Raw genomic sequence first — 20,576 nt, forward strand, 5'->3', positions numbered from 1 at the left:
CCATGTAATGATTCTTTTGCATAAAATAAAAATAAGATTTTTGCCAGGTATGGTTCAAATGTCTCAGTACACAGTGTGTTTCACCTCATTGTTCTTATTTTAGAGTCATTTCTTTGATAAGTGTTAAGTGGGAGTGATTTGTAAATCTATACCTTTCTATATAAACATGCTTTCAGTAGACAACTTTAACCACATCATCAAATATTCTTTTGATAAACTTAGCACTATCACAGATCTACACATAAAATTTAAATTATGTGAATATGTAACCATGCTGTTGTGTCAACAACTTGAAAATTTATTCAAACTCTTGGGAGAATGGTTCTTTCAGTTTTAAATCACAAAACAGTATCAATTTTATGACTATTAATCAGAATAAAATGAATAAAATTTGTGATTCTAACTTCTCTAAAGTGTATTATACAAAGCATTACCTTCAGACTTAAATTTGGATCTAAATGACTGAGGTTTTAGTTTATAAATGTAAATACATTGAAAAACTAAATGTTCTATGGCATTAAAGAAACATTTTCATAGTCATTCCACTAGATGTATAAGGATAAATTGCTTTTATTCAAAAGGTATGGCATTTAAAATAAATTATCATGCTGAATGTTAATGGAGATAATATTAAACTATGAGGCCTTTTGCCTTGTTTGTTCCATGGGCTTTGTCCCATATTAATATAAGATGATACTTTATTAACTCAAATTCATATGATCATTTTCATATTAATATTTTAAGATTGTATAACAAATCAGAAATGCTTTTTAACCTCTTCTGAAAGTTTATATCTGAAACTTGAAGTGCTGAAGATCATTCTTTCATTCATTCAATAAAGGCTTATTGAATATTTTTAGACATCATTAATTTATTAGGCAGGCCCTGCCTGAGGATATAGCAGGCACAAGATAGAAATTGCCCAAATTCTCATGGAAAAAAGAATTCAATCTACAGTTTTCAATTAAAAGGAAAATTACAACAGAGTATTTAATAACTAGGTTGGAAAGATATCTTTTTGATTTTTATTATATATAAGCATATGAAGGTAGATTATCAAGGTTACCATATTTCTATCTTCATATGTCCTTGGAAATTACAGAAAATGTATCTGAAATCACCAACTTCTAATTTCTTTCCAAAGAATTTTTCACATTATCACTGATCTGATGATAGTGGGAAAAAGTCTATAGTTTCCAATTCAGTGGTCAGCTATGGTTATAAATTTGAATATCAATAATGCAGGTGATTCTGCACATGCATAAATATATTCTAAGAACTAACTACAGAAATAGTTCACAGAAGAATAACAGAAATGAAGTGTTTTCAGTGACAAACAGCAAGCCACAGAACAGCTACCTTGTAGGAGGATATTTAACTGTACTATATACTCATGATCATTGCCATTTTCAGAAATGTCAGTTTGCTAATTTCATGCAATTAAAGAGTGTCAGACTTCTGCCAAATCTTTGATAATTAGTGTTCTTTAATGAAGAAAAGACACGTTTCCTTTCATTTGGAAAAAAGTTACTGCCTACATTTTATTATTACTTCATGCGCTTCTTTGTCCAAGTCTTAATTCCCACTTTTGCTTACTTTTATACATTGTTGAATGTGAATTCTAGTGTTCAGTGTCAAAGTTGCCTTAACAGTTGTTCAGTGCCAAAGTGCAGGTTCATTTCAGATGTGGACAAAAAATGATATATCTGGATGGCTGATCATTTTGATTATGTTGTCATTCTAGAATATTATAATAACAAGACCTACGTGGGGTGAATTATATACATTGTTCCCCTGATGATTTACCACAGAAAAAAATCAGGTTTGTGGCTTTTGCAGCTTAGTTGTTAGAGAGTCATCTTAATGATTAAAATCATAACCCTACAATCTCTGAATTGCTAGAAAATTCATATTCATTTGAGAGACTTAACAGATTTGTGTTCTATTATTAAAACTTTATATTTACATAGCTTTACAACTTATAAAAAATGAAAATATGTTACCTCATTAATCTCACAGCAACCAAATGAAATAGGTAAGGCACTATGAAAATTTCGTTTTTTCGATGATTTTTAGAAAAAGTTAGTTGACATGAACGAGCTCATGTAACTGGGGTGACAAAATGCAGATGAAAAAACTATTTCTTGGTTTCCAACAGGATATTGTTTTTTTCCTGTCATCCCTATTCGTATCCCTAACAAGAACTGTTCTGACATCAGACTCAATAACATACTGAAAAGGGCTAGACAGGCATCAGAGTGCTAAGTGAGCTCACTCAGAAATTACAGGAAGAATAGGAAGGGGAAATAATCCTAGATACGTATTCTTAGAATGTCACAAAGGGAAGGACCATTAAATATCAGCTAGTCTTTGATTCCTAAATGCTGATCAGGTAGACTCTATGATGATGTTCTTATTAGTCTGTGTCAAAATCAGAAACCTATAGGGAAATTTGGTTAGTTTTGATATAAATTACCAGATACACATATATATGTGCACACACACCTTTGTGAGGATAGCTCCTGCCTCCATTTAAAATAGACCTTCTTTTTAAAAAGTAAGTATTTGGCTGCTCCAGGTCTTAGTTGGAAACTCGGGATCCTACATATTTTTATTCAATACACACTTGTCCAACCCCATTGAAAGATGGAGTCAAATTCTTCTCCCTTCAAATTTGGCATGGCCTTATGATGTCTCTCAGAACCAAGGGGCTGTGGCGAAGGTGACATGGCATGACTTTTGGAACTAGGTCAGAAAAGGCTGTTTCTATCCAATTCTTCTGGCATGCTTGCTCTGGGGAAAGTGTGGGGTCATGTAAGTTGAGTCTGTCTACGATGAGACCACTGAGTTGGTGAGGCAACCTGAAGACACTCCAGATGACAGAAGAGCTGAGCTCCCAGGCAACAGCAGCACCAACTGTCAGTCACTAGAGTGAGCTGTCTTGAGCTGACCCAGACTGGGTCAGCCTCACCACGATTACGGCCTCAGCCAACATGCATGTGTGCTAAGTCACATCTGACTCTGTGACCCTATGGACCATAGCCCGCCAGGCTCCTCTGTCCATGGGGTTCTCCAGGCAACAATACTGGAGTGGGTTGCCATGCCCTCCTCCAGGGGATCTTCCCGCCCCAGGGATGGAACCACACCTCTTATATCTCCAACACTGGCAGATGGGTTCTTTACCACTAGCGCCATCTGGGAAACCATGGCCACCTGACTGCAAATGCCTAAGAGACCACAAGGGAGAGCAGCCTTCTAAGACCTGCTCAAATTTTCTGTAGCTTAAATTATGAGCAAATAAAATTATTTTTAAGTAACTAAGTTTTGAGGTAATATTTATTCAGAATAGTAACAGGAACAAAGTGGTTTCCTAAATCCAATTATTTTTCAATAAGCATTCTTTAATAGAATTCTAAATCTTCTGTTAAAATGCAATTGTTTTCAAGGCTAAACTGAATTATTTAGTTGCTCTTCCAAATTCAGTAAAGGAAACTTTATCTTCTTTAAAATTGGGTTATTAATTAAAATAAATAATTAATTTTAAAAAATTAATTAATTAATTAAAAATTAATTAATTAATTAAAAAAATAAAATAATTAAAATAAATAAAATAAATAAAATAAAAAACTCTATTTAAGACATTACCAGGAACTCATTTCTGAAATAAATGCAAATAAGAATTGTATTTTTAAGAAGTGTATTTTTTTTTCTAGTTGTCTCGGTGATGAATGGTATTGTTGTGCTAGTAAATTTCAGCAATCTGGTAAACATCATGTTGGACAAAGGCCAGGATGTCCTAAAATACCATGCCTTTTTTGTTGTTCTCTGACCTGTGGCAGGGGTCCAAACTGCAAGATTTATTCTCGTTGACTTCCAACACTTTTTAAATATTTCTGTCTCCAGTGTAATAATCAAGACAATGGTGATACACTTAGTTTTGACACATGACCAGTATAATATAATGGAGTCCCAGATCCATCAAAAAACATTTCTGCTAAAGGCATGCGCGTTTCCTTCTTCTCTTAAAAATGGTAATTTAACACTGATGGCAGTTGGATTCAGAAATACTAAAACTTCCCTTTAATTTAATTCTCTTTCCAAATAACTTAAGGAAAGTTTGAGCTTCCTGATTCTGAGTGTGTGTGTGTGTGTGTGTGTGTGTGTGTGTGTGTGCTCAGCTGTGTCCAACTGTTTGGGACCCCGTGGACTGTATCCTGCCAGGCTTGTCTGTCCATGAGATCTTTCTAGGCAAGAATACTGGAACAGGTTGCCATTTCCTTCTCCAGGGGATATTCCTGACCCAGGGATCAAACTCGCATCTCCTACATTGGCAGGCAGGCTCTACCCCTGAGCCACCTGGAAACCTACTCCTGGTTCTATGTGTGTGTCAGTCATTCAGTCATGTTTTACTCTTTGCAACTCCTTGCACTGTAGCTTTCCAGGCTCCTCTGTCCAGGGAATTCTCCAGGCAAGAATACTGGAGTGGGTTGCCAGTCCCTTTCCCAGGGGATCTTCCTGACCCGGGGATTGAACCCAGGTCTCCCACATTGCGGGCAGATTCTTTACCCCTGAGCCACCAGGGAAGCCCACTCCTGGTTCAACAGTCATCCTCAAAAAGAATAAGAAAGGAAACACTACAGTTTCCTGACTCCTAATTTCTAGGCAGTCATGTTCTATCCTGTTTCCAGCTTGATAGAGTCAAGAAAATAAAATTAAGCACTCATTCAAGCACTAAGGCATGTATATGTTAATTTATTCATATCAAGCATTTACTGATGTTTGAGAACCTACCAAGTATAACTTTTTGGAGTGGAGGGCCAAAAGATAAATTATCACCATGCTTTACTTCTGGTAGGGAAAGTAGATATTTATTTTTATATAACAATCTAATTACATTTTGTTTGGTTGGTTTTATTTTTTTATTTTTTGTGTCATGCTGTGTATGTAGCATGTGGGATCTTAGTTCCCAGACCAGGGATTGAACTCTTGCCCCTGTTTTGGAAGCACAGTCTTAACCACTGGACCACCAGGGAAGTCCCAGAAAGTAGATATTTAAATAGGTAATTAAAGGTAATGAATAATTACCATCTATTTAAATGTAATTAATTGATTATTGTAGTCATCAAGGCAAATAAAGATTACAGTGAAAACATGGAAGTAGACAAGATGAAATAATTGCCTGAAAACCATCTTCAGACTAAGTCAAGGGTTAATTGAATCTTGAGTGTTACAGTGTAGCTGCTACAGGGCTTCTTCCTTTTATTAAGACTGGATTGCAAACTGAGTTAATTCTCCTTTGTGCCTATTTTCAAAGAAATATATAATTTTCTCGCTACTCTTTTGAAGGAGAAAATTAAGATTAGAGAGTCTTCTGCATTTCCTCTTTCATCCAGGAAATTGATATTCTGGCTAACCTATTCCCATCCTGTCCTCTGGAGCCAGGAATGATCTTCCAGAGGAGAATGCATCACAGCTGCAGTCTAACCAAATGCCTTGATCCCACACAGCTGCCTCCTTCTCCCCTCTGGGACTAAGAAGGAAACCAGGGATATGTTAGTTGTCAGTCAGATCAAGGAGACAGATGCTTCCTTTGGCCTTCTCTGACTCCTCTCTTCCTTCTCTTTAACCCCTTGAGTCAGAGGCTTTGGTTATCTGGATCATACCTGAGTATTCCTCTTGCTCTACTCCTACCCCAAACTACTTTAGGCAACCAATGGGCATGCTCCGTGCACAGCCTCCTGCGTGTACCACATCTTAGAGATACTCTTTCGATGCATTTGAAACTCTGAATGAGGGTCATCCCTCACCCCTGCTGATGTGAAGCTAGATATAAATTATGAAAGCAACTAAGCCTTCAGCATTCTCTCTGACCCTTGACAAAGAGGACTAATTTATTCTTCCAAGATGATTTCACAGAAGAACTCTAATGGTTCATTTACCTCATACATAAGGTTTGCTTCTAAAAAAACAGTTTCCCCTTAGATGTTGTGGATCTAAGTACCAAGTGGTGACCACTAACAAAATTTTCCTAATTGAAGCAAAATGATTTTAAAAAGAAGTAAACTATGCAATTTAAAGGGTTGTACATTTTCCTGAGATTTTAGACAAGTAAAATATTATTTGCATCATGAGATACATTTTAAGAACATTAGTTATTCATAATGCTTTTGCCTGGAAAAATAAAATGCTCCACCTTCTGGCCTCTTCTTTAGAGGGCTAACTATATAGGTTGTGAATCATTTATGATTATAAAATAGCCAAACACTTTATTGTTCTCTAAATTGGTTCGGTTCTCAACCAAACCAATTTAGTTCAAAGGAATAGTCTTTGGAGAATACTATTTTGATAATTATATTAATTTGATAATTATACAATTTTCTAATTTTTGCCTATTTATATTTGGTTGTGATATGGCTTTCTTTGGGGAAGGAGGGGAGAAAAGGTGCTATTTTGTATCCAGCTTGGCAAGCCATATACTTAGTGTTTTTTAATTTCATATAAAAATAAAAACCATACAGCCATGAAATTAAAAGATGCTTACTCCTTGGAAGGAAAGTTATGACCAACCTAGATAGCATACTCAAAGGCAGAGACATTACTTTGCCAACAAAGGTCCATCTAGTCAAGGCTATAGTTTTTCCAGTAGTCATGTATGGATGTGAGAGTTGGACTGTGAAGAAAGCTGAGCACTGAACAATTGATGCTTTTGAACTGTGGTGTTGGAGAAGACTCTTGAGAGTCCCTTGGACTGCAAGGAGGTCCAACCAATCCATTCTAAAGGAGATCAGCCCTGGGTGTTCTTTGGAAGGAATGATGCTGAAGCTGAAACTCCAGTACTTTGGTCACCTCATGCGAAGAGTTGACTCATTGGAAAAGACTCTGATGCTGGGAGGGATTGGAGGCAGGAGGAGAAGAGGACGACAGAGGATGGGATGGCTGGATGGCATCACCGACTCGATGGATGTGAGTTTGAGTGAACTCCAGGAGTTGGTGATGGACAGGGAGGCCTGGCGTGCTGCAGTTCATGGGGTCGCAAAGAGTCGGACACGACTGAGAGACTGAACTGAACTGATGAGAAATAGCCTCATGTTATTAGCTTACTTAAGTAGTAAACTGGACATAACATTTACTATGAAAAATATTTTGTATAAATATTTTCTATTCTTACCTAATGAAGTAAGAGATATTCCCATTTATCCAGTGAGGAGACAGGCTTTGAAAGTTTCAAAGTTATAGGTCTCAGTCTTCATGTTAGTCACTCAATTGTGTCCAACTCTTTGCAACCCGCCATGGACTGTAGCTCGCCAGGCTCCTCTGTCCATGGGATTCTCCAGGCAAGAATACTGGAGTGCGTTGCCATTTCCTTCTCCAGGGGATCTTCCCAACCCAGGCATCAAAGCCAGGTCTCCTATATTGCAGGCAGATTCACTGCTGTCTGAACCACCATAAACGGTAAAGCTGAACTCGAGTCCAGAGATATCCTTTGATATCCTTTGATATCATTGGATATCATTGATAACCTTCAATGTCAATGGAGAATTCATAACTTTCTTAGGCTAAAATATATGTCGAACTTCATAACCCAAGATCTTCCCATGATCAAGTGTTTTTAAGGGTATTTCAAGTCTTTTGAAAGTTGTTTATAATAAAAATTTTAATAAACATTGCTTTAATTTGGAAGAATAGTCAAAAAGCAATATTTATGCTTATGTCACCAGTTAGGGCTGATCTGTCTTTAATAAACGAGATGAAAGTACCAAATAATGCTTCTTGGTGACACTTGATCCAAAGATGAATGGCTGGGCCAAAGAGTACATAAGTAAGGGAACCGTCTTCCCTTAAGGTACTAGGTACGTAAAATAAAGCATCTTTTCAAAAGATCTGACAAGAATGAGTTACATTGTGGGTTTCTTATTTTAAGGAAATCCATAGGTTTCTGAATTTGCTAACCCTACATTTATTTTTATATTGATATTTTTATAAATGCTATAATTATGAGTATATTTTTATGCCTTAAGAGGCTAGATAATGAAAAGAATATATGTGTCTCATAAAATTATGGTTCAAATTACAAATTAAATACAAGCTCAGCCACATAATTTGGTCAATATCAATGGAGAATTCATAACTTTCTTAGGCTAAAATATATGTTTACTTTTTCAATCCCCCATGCTCTAGAAAAACATACGATAATACTATTCAGATAAGTTGGAACTAGGAACTAAAATAGTCAATGGGTCTTCTTGAACACTTCAAGCTTCCCATGGGCTGATTATTCATTATTCATTTCACAGTTTTTACATCTCAGCTTTGAAAGAACTGTTTAATGATATGTTGTTTAACTTTGTCAGAAATACTTCTTACTGCAAAATAATCAGACATTTTAAAAAGAAACGTTTGCTTACATTAAACACTGTTTGGATAATAAGATGACAAAGCACTATTATCCTTCAACACTGAAGCTCCTCCCTGTTCATTAAAAGCTCTGGTAAAAATAATCCTTAAGAAAACATTAATTGTTTATATGATAAGCATTCACATTTCTTATCCCAAAGTGCACTGTCTTTTTTCTTTGCTTACCAACTGAAGAACAACAAATGATAATAATTCAAGCTTCATGTTCAGCTCACTAGAGAATTTAAAAAATAAACTGCATTGCCTTTATTTTAGGTTTCCCAGGTGGCGCTAGTGGTAAAGAACCCACCTGACAATGCCAGACCCCTGGGTCAGGAAGATCCCCTGGAGGAGGGCATGGCAACCCACCCCAGTATTCTTGCCTGGAGAATCCCATGGACAGAGGAGCCTGGCAGGCTACAGTTCATAGGGTTTCAAAGAGTTGAACACTACTGAAGTGACTTAGCATGCATGCTTTTACTATGAATGAAATTGTCCACTTCTTTGCTTTTTCCTATGCTTCTTTCATTTTTCCTCCATCACACAGGATCATCACACAGGAAAAACCTATTGAACCTCTACTATGGGCCAGGTACTTCACACAGATAGTAAGATCTTTAGGACTGTGATTTCTTTGCAGATAAAAATGTTAAGACTCTGAACAGCTTACCATGATCATAAAGGGAGCAGAGGCTATGTTGTCGTTGAAAATGTGAATGCAGTGTTTTCTTTAAAGGCAAGTGGATTGCTTTTCTTTTTTAAAAATGTATTTTCTGTTATAGAAATACCTGACCAATTTTTGAATATGTGTTTAACTACTCATCTGTGAAATTAAAAAAAATAATAAAAGTAACTTGTATGAGACCATTCACTGCTCACTGGAACTCAGGGCTCCTCTTCAAACATGGCTCCCCAAAATGAATCATTATTTCAATCTCAGCTACTTCTGTAAATAAGATCATTAAGCCCAAAGGAATACTGTATTCTCTGAAATCTTAGAGAAGAAGATAACTTGGAAAACTTTCTCATTTGAAAACAACACAAAATAAACAAAACAATCTCAAGGACAACCAAGAAACTGTATCACGAAACAGCCACATCAATGACTTTATGTTTCCTAAGGTTACATTTTTCTGTTTAGTTTTGAACAATAGGCTTGGGAAATTTTCATGATAGACAATAATAAACTGTCCCAATGCTTTCATCAGAGTCAAGATTTATGAGTTATTTATCAAGAAAGCAAAGTAAAACTATATGGAAAAAAATAAAACTTCAGTGAAGTGACTGGACCCATCCTCCTTAAAAATATCAACTCTATTGTTGACAATATATGTAGTGAGGGGTAATTATGGATCCTTTTAAACGTGTCCTCAGGCAAAGTGAGATTCCACTTTTGTCACACTTCTTAGGAACCCAGCCATTTTTGCAACATTTGAAAATTTTTACTACTGGTATATCCATCACATGTTTATTCTCTTCTTTAGATATCTTGTCTAAACCAGTTATGGAGATAATCTCTAGATGCTATAAAAGTTTCTGTAGAATTTGGTAGTAATCTAATCCCCTTTGTCTTGAATATATAATTCAAAAAAGGAAAGTCATCACCAGTGGAATAACAGACCCACAAGAACTGGGACCATATTTGTCTTCCTCATTGCTTTTTCCGCAGGGCCCAGAACAGATCTGACCCATTATAAGATCTCAAAATATCTGCGGAATGAAAGAGTAATTAATTAATCTAATGGCATTATCCTGTAGCCTTTTACAAAATCTCCCTTTACATTTTTCATTTGGGTTTAAATGGCGATACAGTACATGTTAGCATCGAAGAATCTAGTTCAAAGTGTTTGCATTTCAGCAGCTGTTACTATTTAACATGCTTCATGTTTTCCTGGGTTCCTGTATGTGTTTATTCCAGCTCTAGGAGTTAGTGGAAAATTTTCCTGCAAAATACCCCTAGAAAGCATATTCTGAATAACTATCGGATTTCTCAAATAAGTACTCTACAAAGCTACGGGGTTTATTCTATAAGAAAATGCTCCATGGCAGAATCATCCTGTGAGGTTTTTTCCTTCTTTTTTTCTTTCCAGTAAGAAAATGAACCAAAAGAAGAGAGGAATGTGAATCAGCTGCCATGTAAGCTAAATTCATTTCCCTTCGGCTCATCTGCTAGGGCTCCAAGCTTTCTGGAGATTTATCTTCTGAGTATATGGCTCTTGGAATTCCCAGGCCAAATTTTTCTTGAAAGATAATAAATCAAAATGCATCTGCAGTGTTAAGCTAAAGATATAGGCTTCGTGATCATATCGAATATTTATACCACGACTTAGTTATAAAGATTTTCTTTGAAACTTTCTAAAGAATATAAACAGCTAGATTACAAAATTCCAAAGTCAGAGACAAAACTAAGACCCAGGGATTATGAGAGTATTTTGGTACTTGAAAGATAAATTTTTGTTCTAAAAGTTTACTGGTTTTGCTTTTGATAACACTGCATACTTTACAGTTTTGTTCAAACCCTGCTATCTGGGCTAAGCCAAGAGTAGAGAGATCACCCGGGTTTTCTTAATATCTAAGATTTCATGGGAGCAAATCACAGACTTAAAATAATCTATCACCTTGGAATCATAGAACACAAGATATTATTTGTTCAAAATTTTATTTTACATAAGGGGAGCTATGAACCTTAGAAAAAAATTTTTTTAGTGATGTGTCCAAGATTGCAGAGCGATGCTTCTCTGACTTAAAAAAAAGAATCAAGTCTCCTAACTTCAAACTTAACTTCTTTCACTTCTACTCTGCTTCCCTAACTCCTCATTAGGTGGCACTGTCTCTCACATTTGGAATTGCAGAAATTAAAACTGAAAATGCTGCGCTCCCAGGGAAGCCATTCCCATGAATAAAGCAGACAAGGTAGGTAGACAGCCGGCATCCCACTCACCCAGATCAGAACACTGGACAACTCGCAGATGGCACTGACAGCGGAAGGGGCAGACTGGGCCCATAGGCTCTATTTCAGGAACTTCAGGAAAGTGCTCTTCCGGGCCTATCCCAGAAGCCTCATCTTCCAGCATAAAGTCAAATAAGCCTTTCTGTTGAAATGGTCCAGCCCAGGAAACTTGTGCAACCAAGAGAAAGATGATAGTTGCCTTCATGATTTCTCTTGTATATTTTCACAACCGAGGAACCTGGGAAATAGCGGAAGGTTTAGAAGAATAGCCTTGCCTAATGTATGTGTTATATAAGTGGAGTGCACATAGAAAAAAGCATTAAAAAGTAATATTTTATGTACTGTTAGGAGCAGAACATTAGAAATATATTTGGAAGGTAATAAGGTTCAGTAGAGATGAACTTGCACTGTTTACTTATGAAGAAAAATTTAAAAAGTATTTGAATCACTTCATTGAATTTGGGGTCTGAATTAAGACCACAGATTATATAGTCAACCTGTAAAACTGTTGAGATGATAAATCACATTGAAATTTTCAATGCTCACTCAACACAAGCCATGCCACAGTTAAACAAGTTTTGTCTGTACACATGAGAGTCTCCAGTTCCTGCTCAGAAATATCTCTAGAAGCCAATCTGATTTCTCCATCCCACTGTATTTATCCCAGTCCAGACCCTTCTCATCACTGAACAAGAGCCTTCAAATAGTCTCAGCCTCAAATATTTCTTCCACTCCAGGCCATGTTCCACTCTGCTGCCCAAGTCATCTTCTAAAAATTCAATTTCATTGTATTAATTTTCTACTGCAAATCCTTTGCTGACTTCTCACAGCTTGCCAATAAAGTCTCCATCCCCTTTGTTGCAAATAAGACCATGCACGACTTAACACCATTTCTCTCCATTTTCTCTCTACTCCCAGTCCCCACCTCAACCCTGACACTCAAAGCTAATCACCATTTAAAATACCTACCTTGTGAGAGTGTTGTAAAGGCTAAATAAGATAATGGGTTTCCCTTGTGTATTCCCGGGCATCCGGGCAGGATGCTGCGTTCTCCTTCTTCTGTGCTCCCAAGGCACGTTGCTTACCTCTTTTAAAGAACTTATCACATTATATTGTAATTTGTTTTGCGTGCTTGGCCTGCCCCCCCACTCGAAGATGTACTCCTTCAGGGCGTGTCTGATTATCCTTTGTTCTGTACCGGGGCCTTGCACAATATTTTGCCCATAAATGACTCAGTTGACCGTCAATTTATTAATAATACAAGTTATTCAATTTGTTCTAAGCAACCAAATTTGATTTTTTAAAATATGGTTATCTTTGTTTAAATAGTGAATTTCTAGCGTAAGAAAGATATCAAATTGAAAACCTGAGCTTGATATAAGCATGATTCAGTTTTTAACATAAATCTTTTGGGTGGTTTCTCAAATGAATCCTTTTTAAGGACTGTGTAAACCAGTAAACACATATGGAAAATCCTATCTGGTTTTATTTTATTTTATATGACATATGTTATCTAATTTTACCAATAGGATTATTTTGTAAACAAATTGACAAAAATATGATTTCAGCGCATCTATACCATTTTTATTCATTCATTTAACAAGCCCTTCGAGATATATATACATCTCTGTTATTGAGTTGGTTGTTTAGATGGCTGAAGTGAACTAAATGAATCTGAATAACAAAATCTTAATAAATCTGAATAATGAAAAGTAGTTGATCATGGATAGAACAGTCTATTTTGAGTTGTTATATTTTCAAACTCCATTAAAACTGCTCAATATTCCCCAAACACATTGTAGATATGATCTTTAGTCTCATCATCTTTAATTATGTTATTTCCAGTCACTATCCAAATGATAGCAATACAGAAAAGATAAAGTTTTCATATGTGCTAACTTTAATATATATTCTGGAAATGTTTGCCTAGATCCACTAGAGGGGAAACAAATGTTTTAAAATTTCTTACACTTTTATTCTTAGTTGATTACTGAAGCACGTCAAAGGCAGCACGTTTGCAATACAGGCTAGTGACTTTAACATAATACCACGAAGATTATTATTCACACTGCCCCTTTAAATTCAGGATCAGATTCCCTCTGGAAACCCATTCCCACTCAGTTACTGCATTGCCTTTTAAAGGAGACCCTATTGTTTTGGCAGGGTTCCCTTGGACTGGATCTCAGGGAGTGGTTTTCTGTCTGTTTCGCATTAAAATGCAATGTTTACGGTTTACCACAAGTTTGCTAGCCTTGCATATTTCATGTCTTGCAAGTTTTGAGAAAAATGAAGCAAACTAATTGCAGATTTAATAAATAGCAATGAGAAATTAATGCAGATGTCTGTTTCTGATCTTTTCTCCAGAAAAAAAAAAAAAGAAAGCCTGGTTCACGAATCCAAAAAACAGAATATTAAACATTAGCTCAGGGGAATATTATCATTTACATTTGTTTACTCTTGTTAAAATGGTGCAAATTCTCTACACAATATTCTTTTGGGTTGAATCTGAACTCAAACAGACAGTTTTTAGCTTCCATTACTTATCATTTTCTTGGGTGTGTGGCGGGGGGCGGGGGTGGGGGGGACATTTTAACCCTGAATGTCCTGGGGAAAAATAATATGGCCAGGTATTTTCCACAAATTCCTCCATGAAATAACTTCTTTTAGATTAGTATCATAATACTTAAAACACAGCATCTTAAAATAATTAATCCAGGCTACTGACAGTGATAGTCTCTTTATCATTTCCTTCCTCTCTTAATAAATCAGGAAAACAAACAAACCTATAGCAGTAGCCCAAGTAGACATCAAGGAGACTGTTACTGAGATGATGTACTATTAACATTTTATTTCAACCGTTTTAAGTATTCTCAAAATGTATGCCTATTTCCTAAATACTAATTGCTAAGAATGTCACTACTTCAGTAAAGTTCATTGCCATAATTTAATGTGTTCTATCAAAAATAATAATTTTAGGTTTCGTAAACGACATCCCATTAAATTATACCATTCAGATCAGCATTTGTATGATGTCATTTACGCCTTTGGCGTGAATTTCCAAGTCAAAATTTATACCTCAGGAGATAAGTGAAGCTCTAAATACAGAGCAAATTAAACCCCCCAGCACTGGGTGAATTAAAAGCCTCAATAATAATAGAAATAAGTTAAAAGTAAACAGTAAAACAGTATCCATCTATCAATAAGGGGTACTATAGGAGGCATCTGATTCTTTTTCTGGTCAAAATAGCAATTCGAAGAAAAAGCCGCAGGTATTTATATCACTGGGAGCCCACTTAATCAGTGGTCATCATGTTACCCTGTTTTGAAATTAGAAAGGAAAATAACCCACACTTTCATTCTATAGTGAATGTATCTTATGATAAAATTTCATTTGCAGAAAAAATTCTGGCAGAGTCTCTTCTTTACATTTTAGTAACTATGTAGCTAACTGTGAGATTAGCTTAGTTAGGTCCTTAATAATCAGCATAAATAGAGTCAGTGTTGGTTTTCACCTCTCTGGTGACAGTTTCTATTATTTTCTAAGTTGTAGAAATATACACTAGACTTCTATAACTAATCACCAAAGTTCACTTCTCTGAAGTGTAAAAGTTCTTAAAATATACAAGAATTCAGGAGGAGAATAAATTCTTAAATATACAATCCAACTATGAATAGCATGCCAGTCTAGAATACTTTTCTATAAACATTTCCTAAACATTTCATAGTAAAAACCCAAAATATATCAATAAAGAGAGTCACCGTGTTAGGTTATAGTTTCTCTAAGAAACATCTTTGCAAAGAACAGAGAGAAAGAACTAAAACAATGCATTACAACCATTTTACCAAATACTTCGTTTCTGTTTTCAAGCAATACTTGTTTAAAACACTGCATAAACATTACTAAAAGTTCAGTACACATTTTTTTTTCTCTTTTTCTCTTACCAAATAACTCCTTTTTTCTTAACTTGATCAAAGTTTTATTAGTCTGTAGCAGAGTTCAGGACAATTATTGAAAACCATACCTTTTAATCCGGGGATTTGCCACGGGAGCCCTCAAAGCTGAGATGTAATTACACTAAATATTCAGCCCAAGCAAAAGAGTTTGCAGGTGTGGAAAGGAGGAGGGGGAAGGTGCTGCTCTGTGACTGTCACTAGGCTGAAAACCTCCTGCTTCTACTCCATAGCACAGTTGAAAAATAAGGTTTCCCTCAATGAACACAATCCGGCTGACACCCACATTAGATCATATGGTAATGATATGTCTCTTGTATTGTAGCCAGAAACTTTATCGGCCTTTTTTTCTCCCCATTTAAATGCTTTATTCCTTTTGCATCTGCTTAAAATTCTAAACTGCTTCTGTAATATAGTAGTGGAGCAACTTGACTTGGAATTTGTTTCATTGTGTCCACTCATTTCCCTGAAATTGTAACGAAAGGGTTTATTTCCCCACCCCCAACCCTACTCCTTTATCCACTCTTTCTAGTCTTCTTTATGAGTCACATTTATCATACTTCCGAAATGACAGTTTGTTTGTTTTGTTTTGTTTTTGCTTTCAGGATGTGTAAGTCTGGCAAATGGAATGAAATTATTTTAAGTGTGGGCTATGAAAATAAATGAGTACTCATTCGGATTCTTACTTGCCTTGGGCTATTTGTGCACATTCAAAAATTCAAGTACTATGCTATGGAGGTTTTCTATATATCTTGAACATATTTCTAAAGTTCCCTGGAAGTAAGCCATGACTTTATATGAAAAGCACACCATTTATTACTTTCCTTACTTATAATTTAAAACCTTTCTTGTTGTCTACCAGTTATGTGTGTGTTTTTTTTTAAATAAAGCACATAGATACTAAAAGATGATCACAATTTAATTTAGCTTGTATATGAAAAATTATATTTTCGTAGGCTATATTTTTATGTAATCCAGAACTTTGAAAAGGCAATAAAGTCTATGGCTCTTTCCAAATTCAGTAAATAGAAAAAAGAAAGTGCAAATACAAGGAAAGATATTTATTCAGCCTGTGAAAGCTTTTTTGAGTTTTTGTAATTCCCTTGCTGGATGCTGTCAGTTCTCTGTGTGATTCTATGTTTTGACTTGTATCTTTATGCCCTGGCCCCTGGGCTGTTACCAGGTGGAAACTTGAAATCAACATCTGTGAAACATGAGAGGATAACCCTTCCATTCTCCACCCTCCCTTCTTCCCTTCTCTAGCCATCTAAGGACACAATTCTACAGTAAATATATTTTGCCTTGATGAAACTTGAAGGGATTAAATTTTTATGTGTGTTACCTAAAGAAGAGGGGGTAAGGCTGTTATCACATGATACTTGCCTTATTTTCCAAGCCCAGTGTCCATAATGTTAACACCTTACCCCACTCTTCTTCTTGGCATTTAACCCCATGCCTGGTTAGTCTGATGATTTAGATCTGATTTAAATCTGATGATTTAGAAGAAGATGATTTAAATCTGATGATTTAGAAGAAGGCAAATATTTTCCCTGGACCTTGGTGCAAAATCCATGATCCCCTTGGTGGTGGTTTAGTCACTAAAGTGGTATCCGACTCTTGGAACCCCATAGACTGTAGCCCACCATGCTCTTCTGTCCATGGGATTCTCCAGGCAAGAAGACTGGAGTGGGTTGCCATTTTCTTCTCCAAGTGATCTTCCTGACCCAGGAATCGAACCCAGGTCTCCTGCATTGCAGGCAGATTCTTTAGCAGCTGAATGGCAAAGGAAGCCCTATGATCCTCTTGGAAGTGAAGTCATTCAGTCGTGTCCGACTCTTTGCGACCCCATGTACTGTAGCCTACCAGGCTCCTCCGTCCATGGGATTTTCCAGGCAAGAGTACTGGAGTGGGTTGCCATTTCCTTCTCCAGGGGATCTTCCCGACCCAGGGATCGAACCTGCGTCTCCCACATTGTAGACAGACGCTTAACCATCTGAGCCACCAGGGAAGTCCGGAATCAATTAATTTTTTCCTCTTGCACTCCTCTTACATTTATCTCATTCTTATAACATGCAATCATTTGTTCATATTAGGGTTATTTATGTACATCTTTCATCTCAAGGAGATGATCCCTGGGTCAGGAAGATCCCCTGGAGAAGGAAATGGCAACCCACTCCAGTATTCTTGCCTGGAGAATCCCATGGATGGAGAAGCCTGGTGGGCTACAATCCACGGGGTCGCAAAGAGTCAGACACAACTGAGCGACTTCACTTTTCATCTCAAGGAATAAAGCACAGCCTCTTCATAGTTGTGTCCCCACTACCAGCACAAAGTAAATTCTCAAGAAACGCTTCGTGAACGACTATAACATGAAGAAAGATCATTGACTAAGGATGATTATTGTTTTACCTGGGTCTGGTTCACTCTTTATCAAAACCCAATCTGGGTTTCCCTGGTGGCTCAGTGATAAAGAATCCACTTGCCACTGTAGAAGACACGGATTGCATCCCTGGTCCAGGAAGATCCCACATGCTGGGGAGCATCTAAGTCCATGTTACAACTACTGAGCCTGTGCTCTGGATCCCTGAACCTTAACTACTGAGCCCCCGCGCGGTAACTGCTGAAGCCTGTGCACCGTGGAGCCTGTTCTGGGCAACAGGAGAAGCTATCATAGTGAGAAGCCCACATAACAGGACAAAGAGTAGCCCCTGGCCACTCGCCGCAACTGGAGAATGCCCACGCACAGCAAGGAAGACCCAGCACAGCCCCAACATAAATAAATAAATAAAAATTAAAGAAAAGAACAATCTACTGCAGTACTACAGGGTACACGATGAGTAACAGCAGCGGTTGTTACCAGAGAGAGAGGTAAAAGGAGAAAGAGAAGGGGAATAGGGCATTAAAGAAAAAGAAGAACAATTAGAGCAGGAGGAGAAGACACATTATCTTGATATGCAGACCATCTTAATTTTATAAAGCAGAACCGTTTTAGCTAAGTTTCACATCCAGTTTCTTTCCTCTGATAGTAAGCTGTATGAACTCAGCACACTCGACCTCTCTGAGTTCCCATATCTGTAAAACAGGTTAAAAGTAATACCTAATTCATAATGTTGAAATAAAGATGAAATGAGGCAAAGGTTTAAGGCATGTAATTCAGAGCATGGCTGTTATCCCAGGAAATTAAGCTTCCTGTAAATGTTAGCTTTTATTGTTTTCTGATATATATCATAACAATCGTTTAAGTTGGGCAAGGGAAATCATTTTACTGAAGTCCAACGACCTGCCCAAGCTCACAGAGCCAGTAAGAAGCACACAGGAGTAAATATCCAAGTATTCTAGTACCTAATCTATTTTATTGTTTACTATACTTCATTTTAAGAAAGCTCAAACTCTTAAGTTATAGAAAATTAATAATAAAAACTTTGAGTAACATGTCTTTGTAGACTTGTTTAAAAACTGTGACCAGGTTTTACAATTCTTTTTAAACTTTATCTTTCTGGAGGAACAAACATTTCTATCTTTTAAGTTTTAGTAAGACCCTCACCTCCCAAATCCTAAGGACTTTACTGAATGTTAGTTTATTTCAAATGTGTGCCTTTAACCGGATGTTAAATTGCGTCTGTTGTCATACCTATTTTTAGATAGAAGAAATGAAGTTACAAAAAGTCACACATAGCAAGTCATAAAGATGCCATAGGGACCACTGTCAAAATCTAGGTCTCTTGCAATCAAATGGGAAATGAAACAATTTTGAGGCAAGAAGCCATGCATGTGCGGAGAAGGCTGAAACTTATCCTGGCTTGGAATGTTTGGGGGTAGGGTTCACTGAAACCTTGGCTGCTGTTATAGATATTTGAAATATTCAGATTCAGAGCAGATACCACATCTGCTGTAAAAACCACTTAAACAGTGATTTCTACTGACAACTCACTAGTTAACCGGGTGACTATATTCTGCATGTTGTCAATGTTCATTTCAAGCTAGTCACTCTTTCCCACCAACATCAAACACAATTGGTCTAAACTGTACCTGCACACTAAGATGTGAAGAATGCCAGAGCTTCGGAAGGTTGTCTTCTGACACCCTTTATTTTCGAAGAGGTCTGGAAGCAAGTGATTATCTTTACAAACCTGTGACTGGTTTATTCTTAGACTGACTCTTCAAAGTAAGGTCAGCAGCTGGAATGGGTGTCTGGCTCTTTATTAGCCATCCTAGACAGTTTTTCTTCTTTAGCCAAGAAAGCAAGCTAAGGTGGAATTCAGGCCAGCCTAGCATGCAGGATGGACTGGAACATTTCTTCTGTCTTCCCCATATTACTCCACCCCCCCACCCTATCAACACTGTGTTTAGTGTCCCTGAGCTGTGCATATGAGTAACTTCACCTCTCTGTGTTCTAGGGTTTTAATCTATAAAATATACCTAACCTTAGTACTACCTTTGTTTACTTGCCTGGTGGCTCAGACGATAAAGCGTCTGCCTGCAATGTGGGAGACCCGGGTTCGATTCCAGGGTCGGGAAAGCCTGGAAAATCCCATGGACGAAGGAGCCTGGAAGGCTACAGTCCATGGGGTCGCAAAGAGTCTGACACGACTGAGTGACTTCACTTCACTTGAGTACTACCTACCTTATATATTTGTTGTGAGGTTTAAAAACAAAAAAACATAATACATCAAGCACTTAGAGCTGCATCTGACATATCTCAAATAATATATACGTGTTCGTCATTGTTTCTGCTATGGCCACTCCTGCGGGCGTGGTTGTTACAGACCTTTCCTTGGACATACCAGTTTGGTGATAGGATCACATCCCGGTCCTAGCCAACAGATGTTATCTGCCTAGCAACTCAAGAAATCCTATAAATGCTATGATATAATAAATGATATAGCTGGAAAAACAGGGACTTTTCAGTTAGATAAGCTTGGGTTTAAACCTCTACTTGTAAAAAAAAACTGTCTAGTTTTCTTCTTCTAATCCTAGAATGCATGACATTGTGCTGGTTTCCAAAACTTGACAAAATCCATTTGTAGGACTGTATAAGGATCCAGAGATTCCAGGTAAAGAATCTCTACTCTGAAAAATGAAGGCAAAATGGGAATAGAGACAAGGACTGGGCAAGAGATGAATTAAAATAAAGCTACGGAGATACGTGCCTCTCTTTCATGACAAGGAAGCATTCAGTTGCTTTATTCTCTGACTCCTGAATGTTCAGGAGCATCTCTTTTGTCAATTGCAGTCAAGAGATTTATTATTTTTTTCATAAGTTCGATAAGTTGTACTGGGA

At 36.9% G+C, this 20,576-nt stretch overlaps 1 protein-coding gene across 2 annotated transcripts in view; it reads right to left on the bottom strand.

Moving 5' to 3' along the window:
- DCN (decorin) overlaps positions 1–15,597 on the bottom strand; it is a 38,788-nt gene extending 23,191 nt beyond the window's left edge. The window contains exons 1-2 of one of the 2 annotated variants that reach the window (XM_019960343.2): positions 15,367–15,597; positions 11,336–11,582 (exon numbers count right to left, since the gene is read on the bottom strand). In XM_019960343.2, coding sequence (XP_019815902.2) covers positions 11,336–11,549 — 214 coding nt within the window. In that variant the 5' untranslated portion in view covers positions 11,550–11,582; positions 15,367–15,597. Of the gene's footprint in view, positions 1–11,335; positions 11,583–12,313; positions 12,533–15,366 lie in introns of those variants that run through there. The other variant, XM_019960344.2, reaches the window with a different exon arrangement.
- Between the last annotated feature and the right edge of the window lie 4,979 nt (positions 15,598–20,576).

Source organism: Bos indicus, chromosome 5 (assembly GCF_029378745.1).
Source record: "Bos indicus isolate NIAB-ARS_2022 breed Sahiwal x Tharparkar chromosome 5, NIAB-ARS_B.indTharparkar_mat_pri_1.0, whole genome shotgun sequence".
Taxonomy (NCBI): Eukaryota; Metazoa; Chordata; class Mammalia; order Artiodactyla; family Bovidae; genus Bos; species Bos indicus.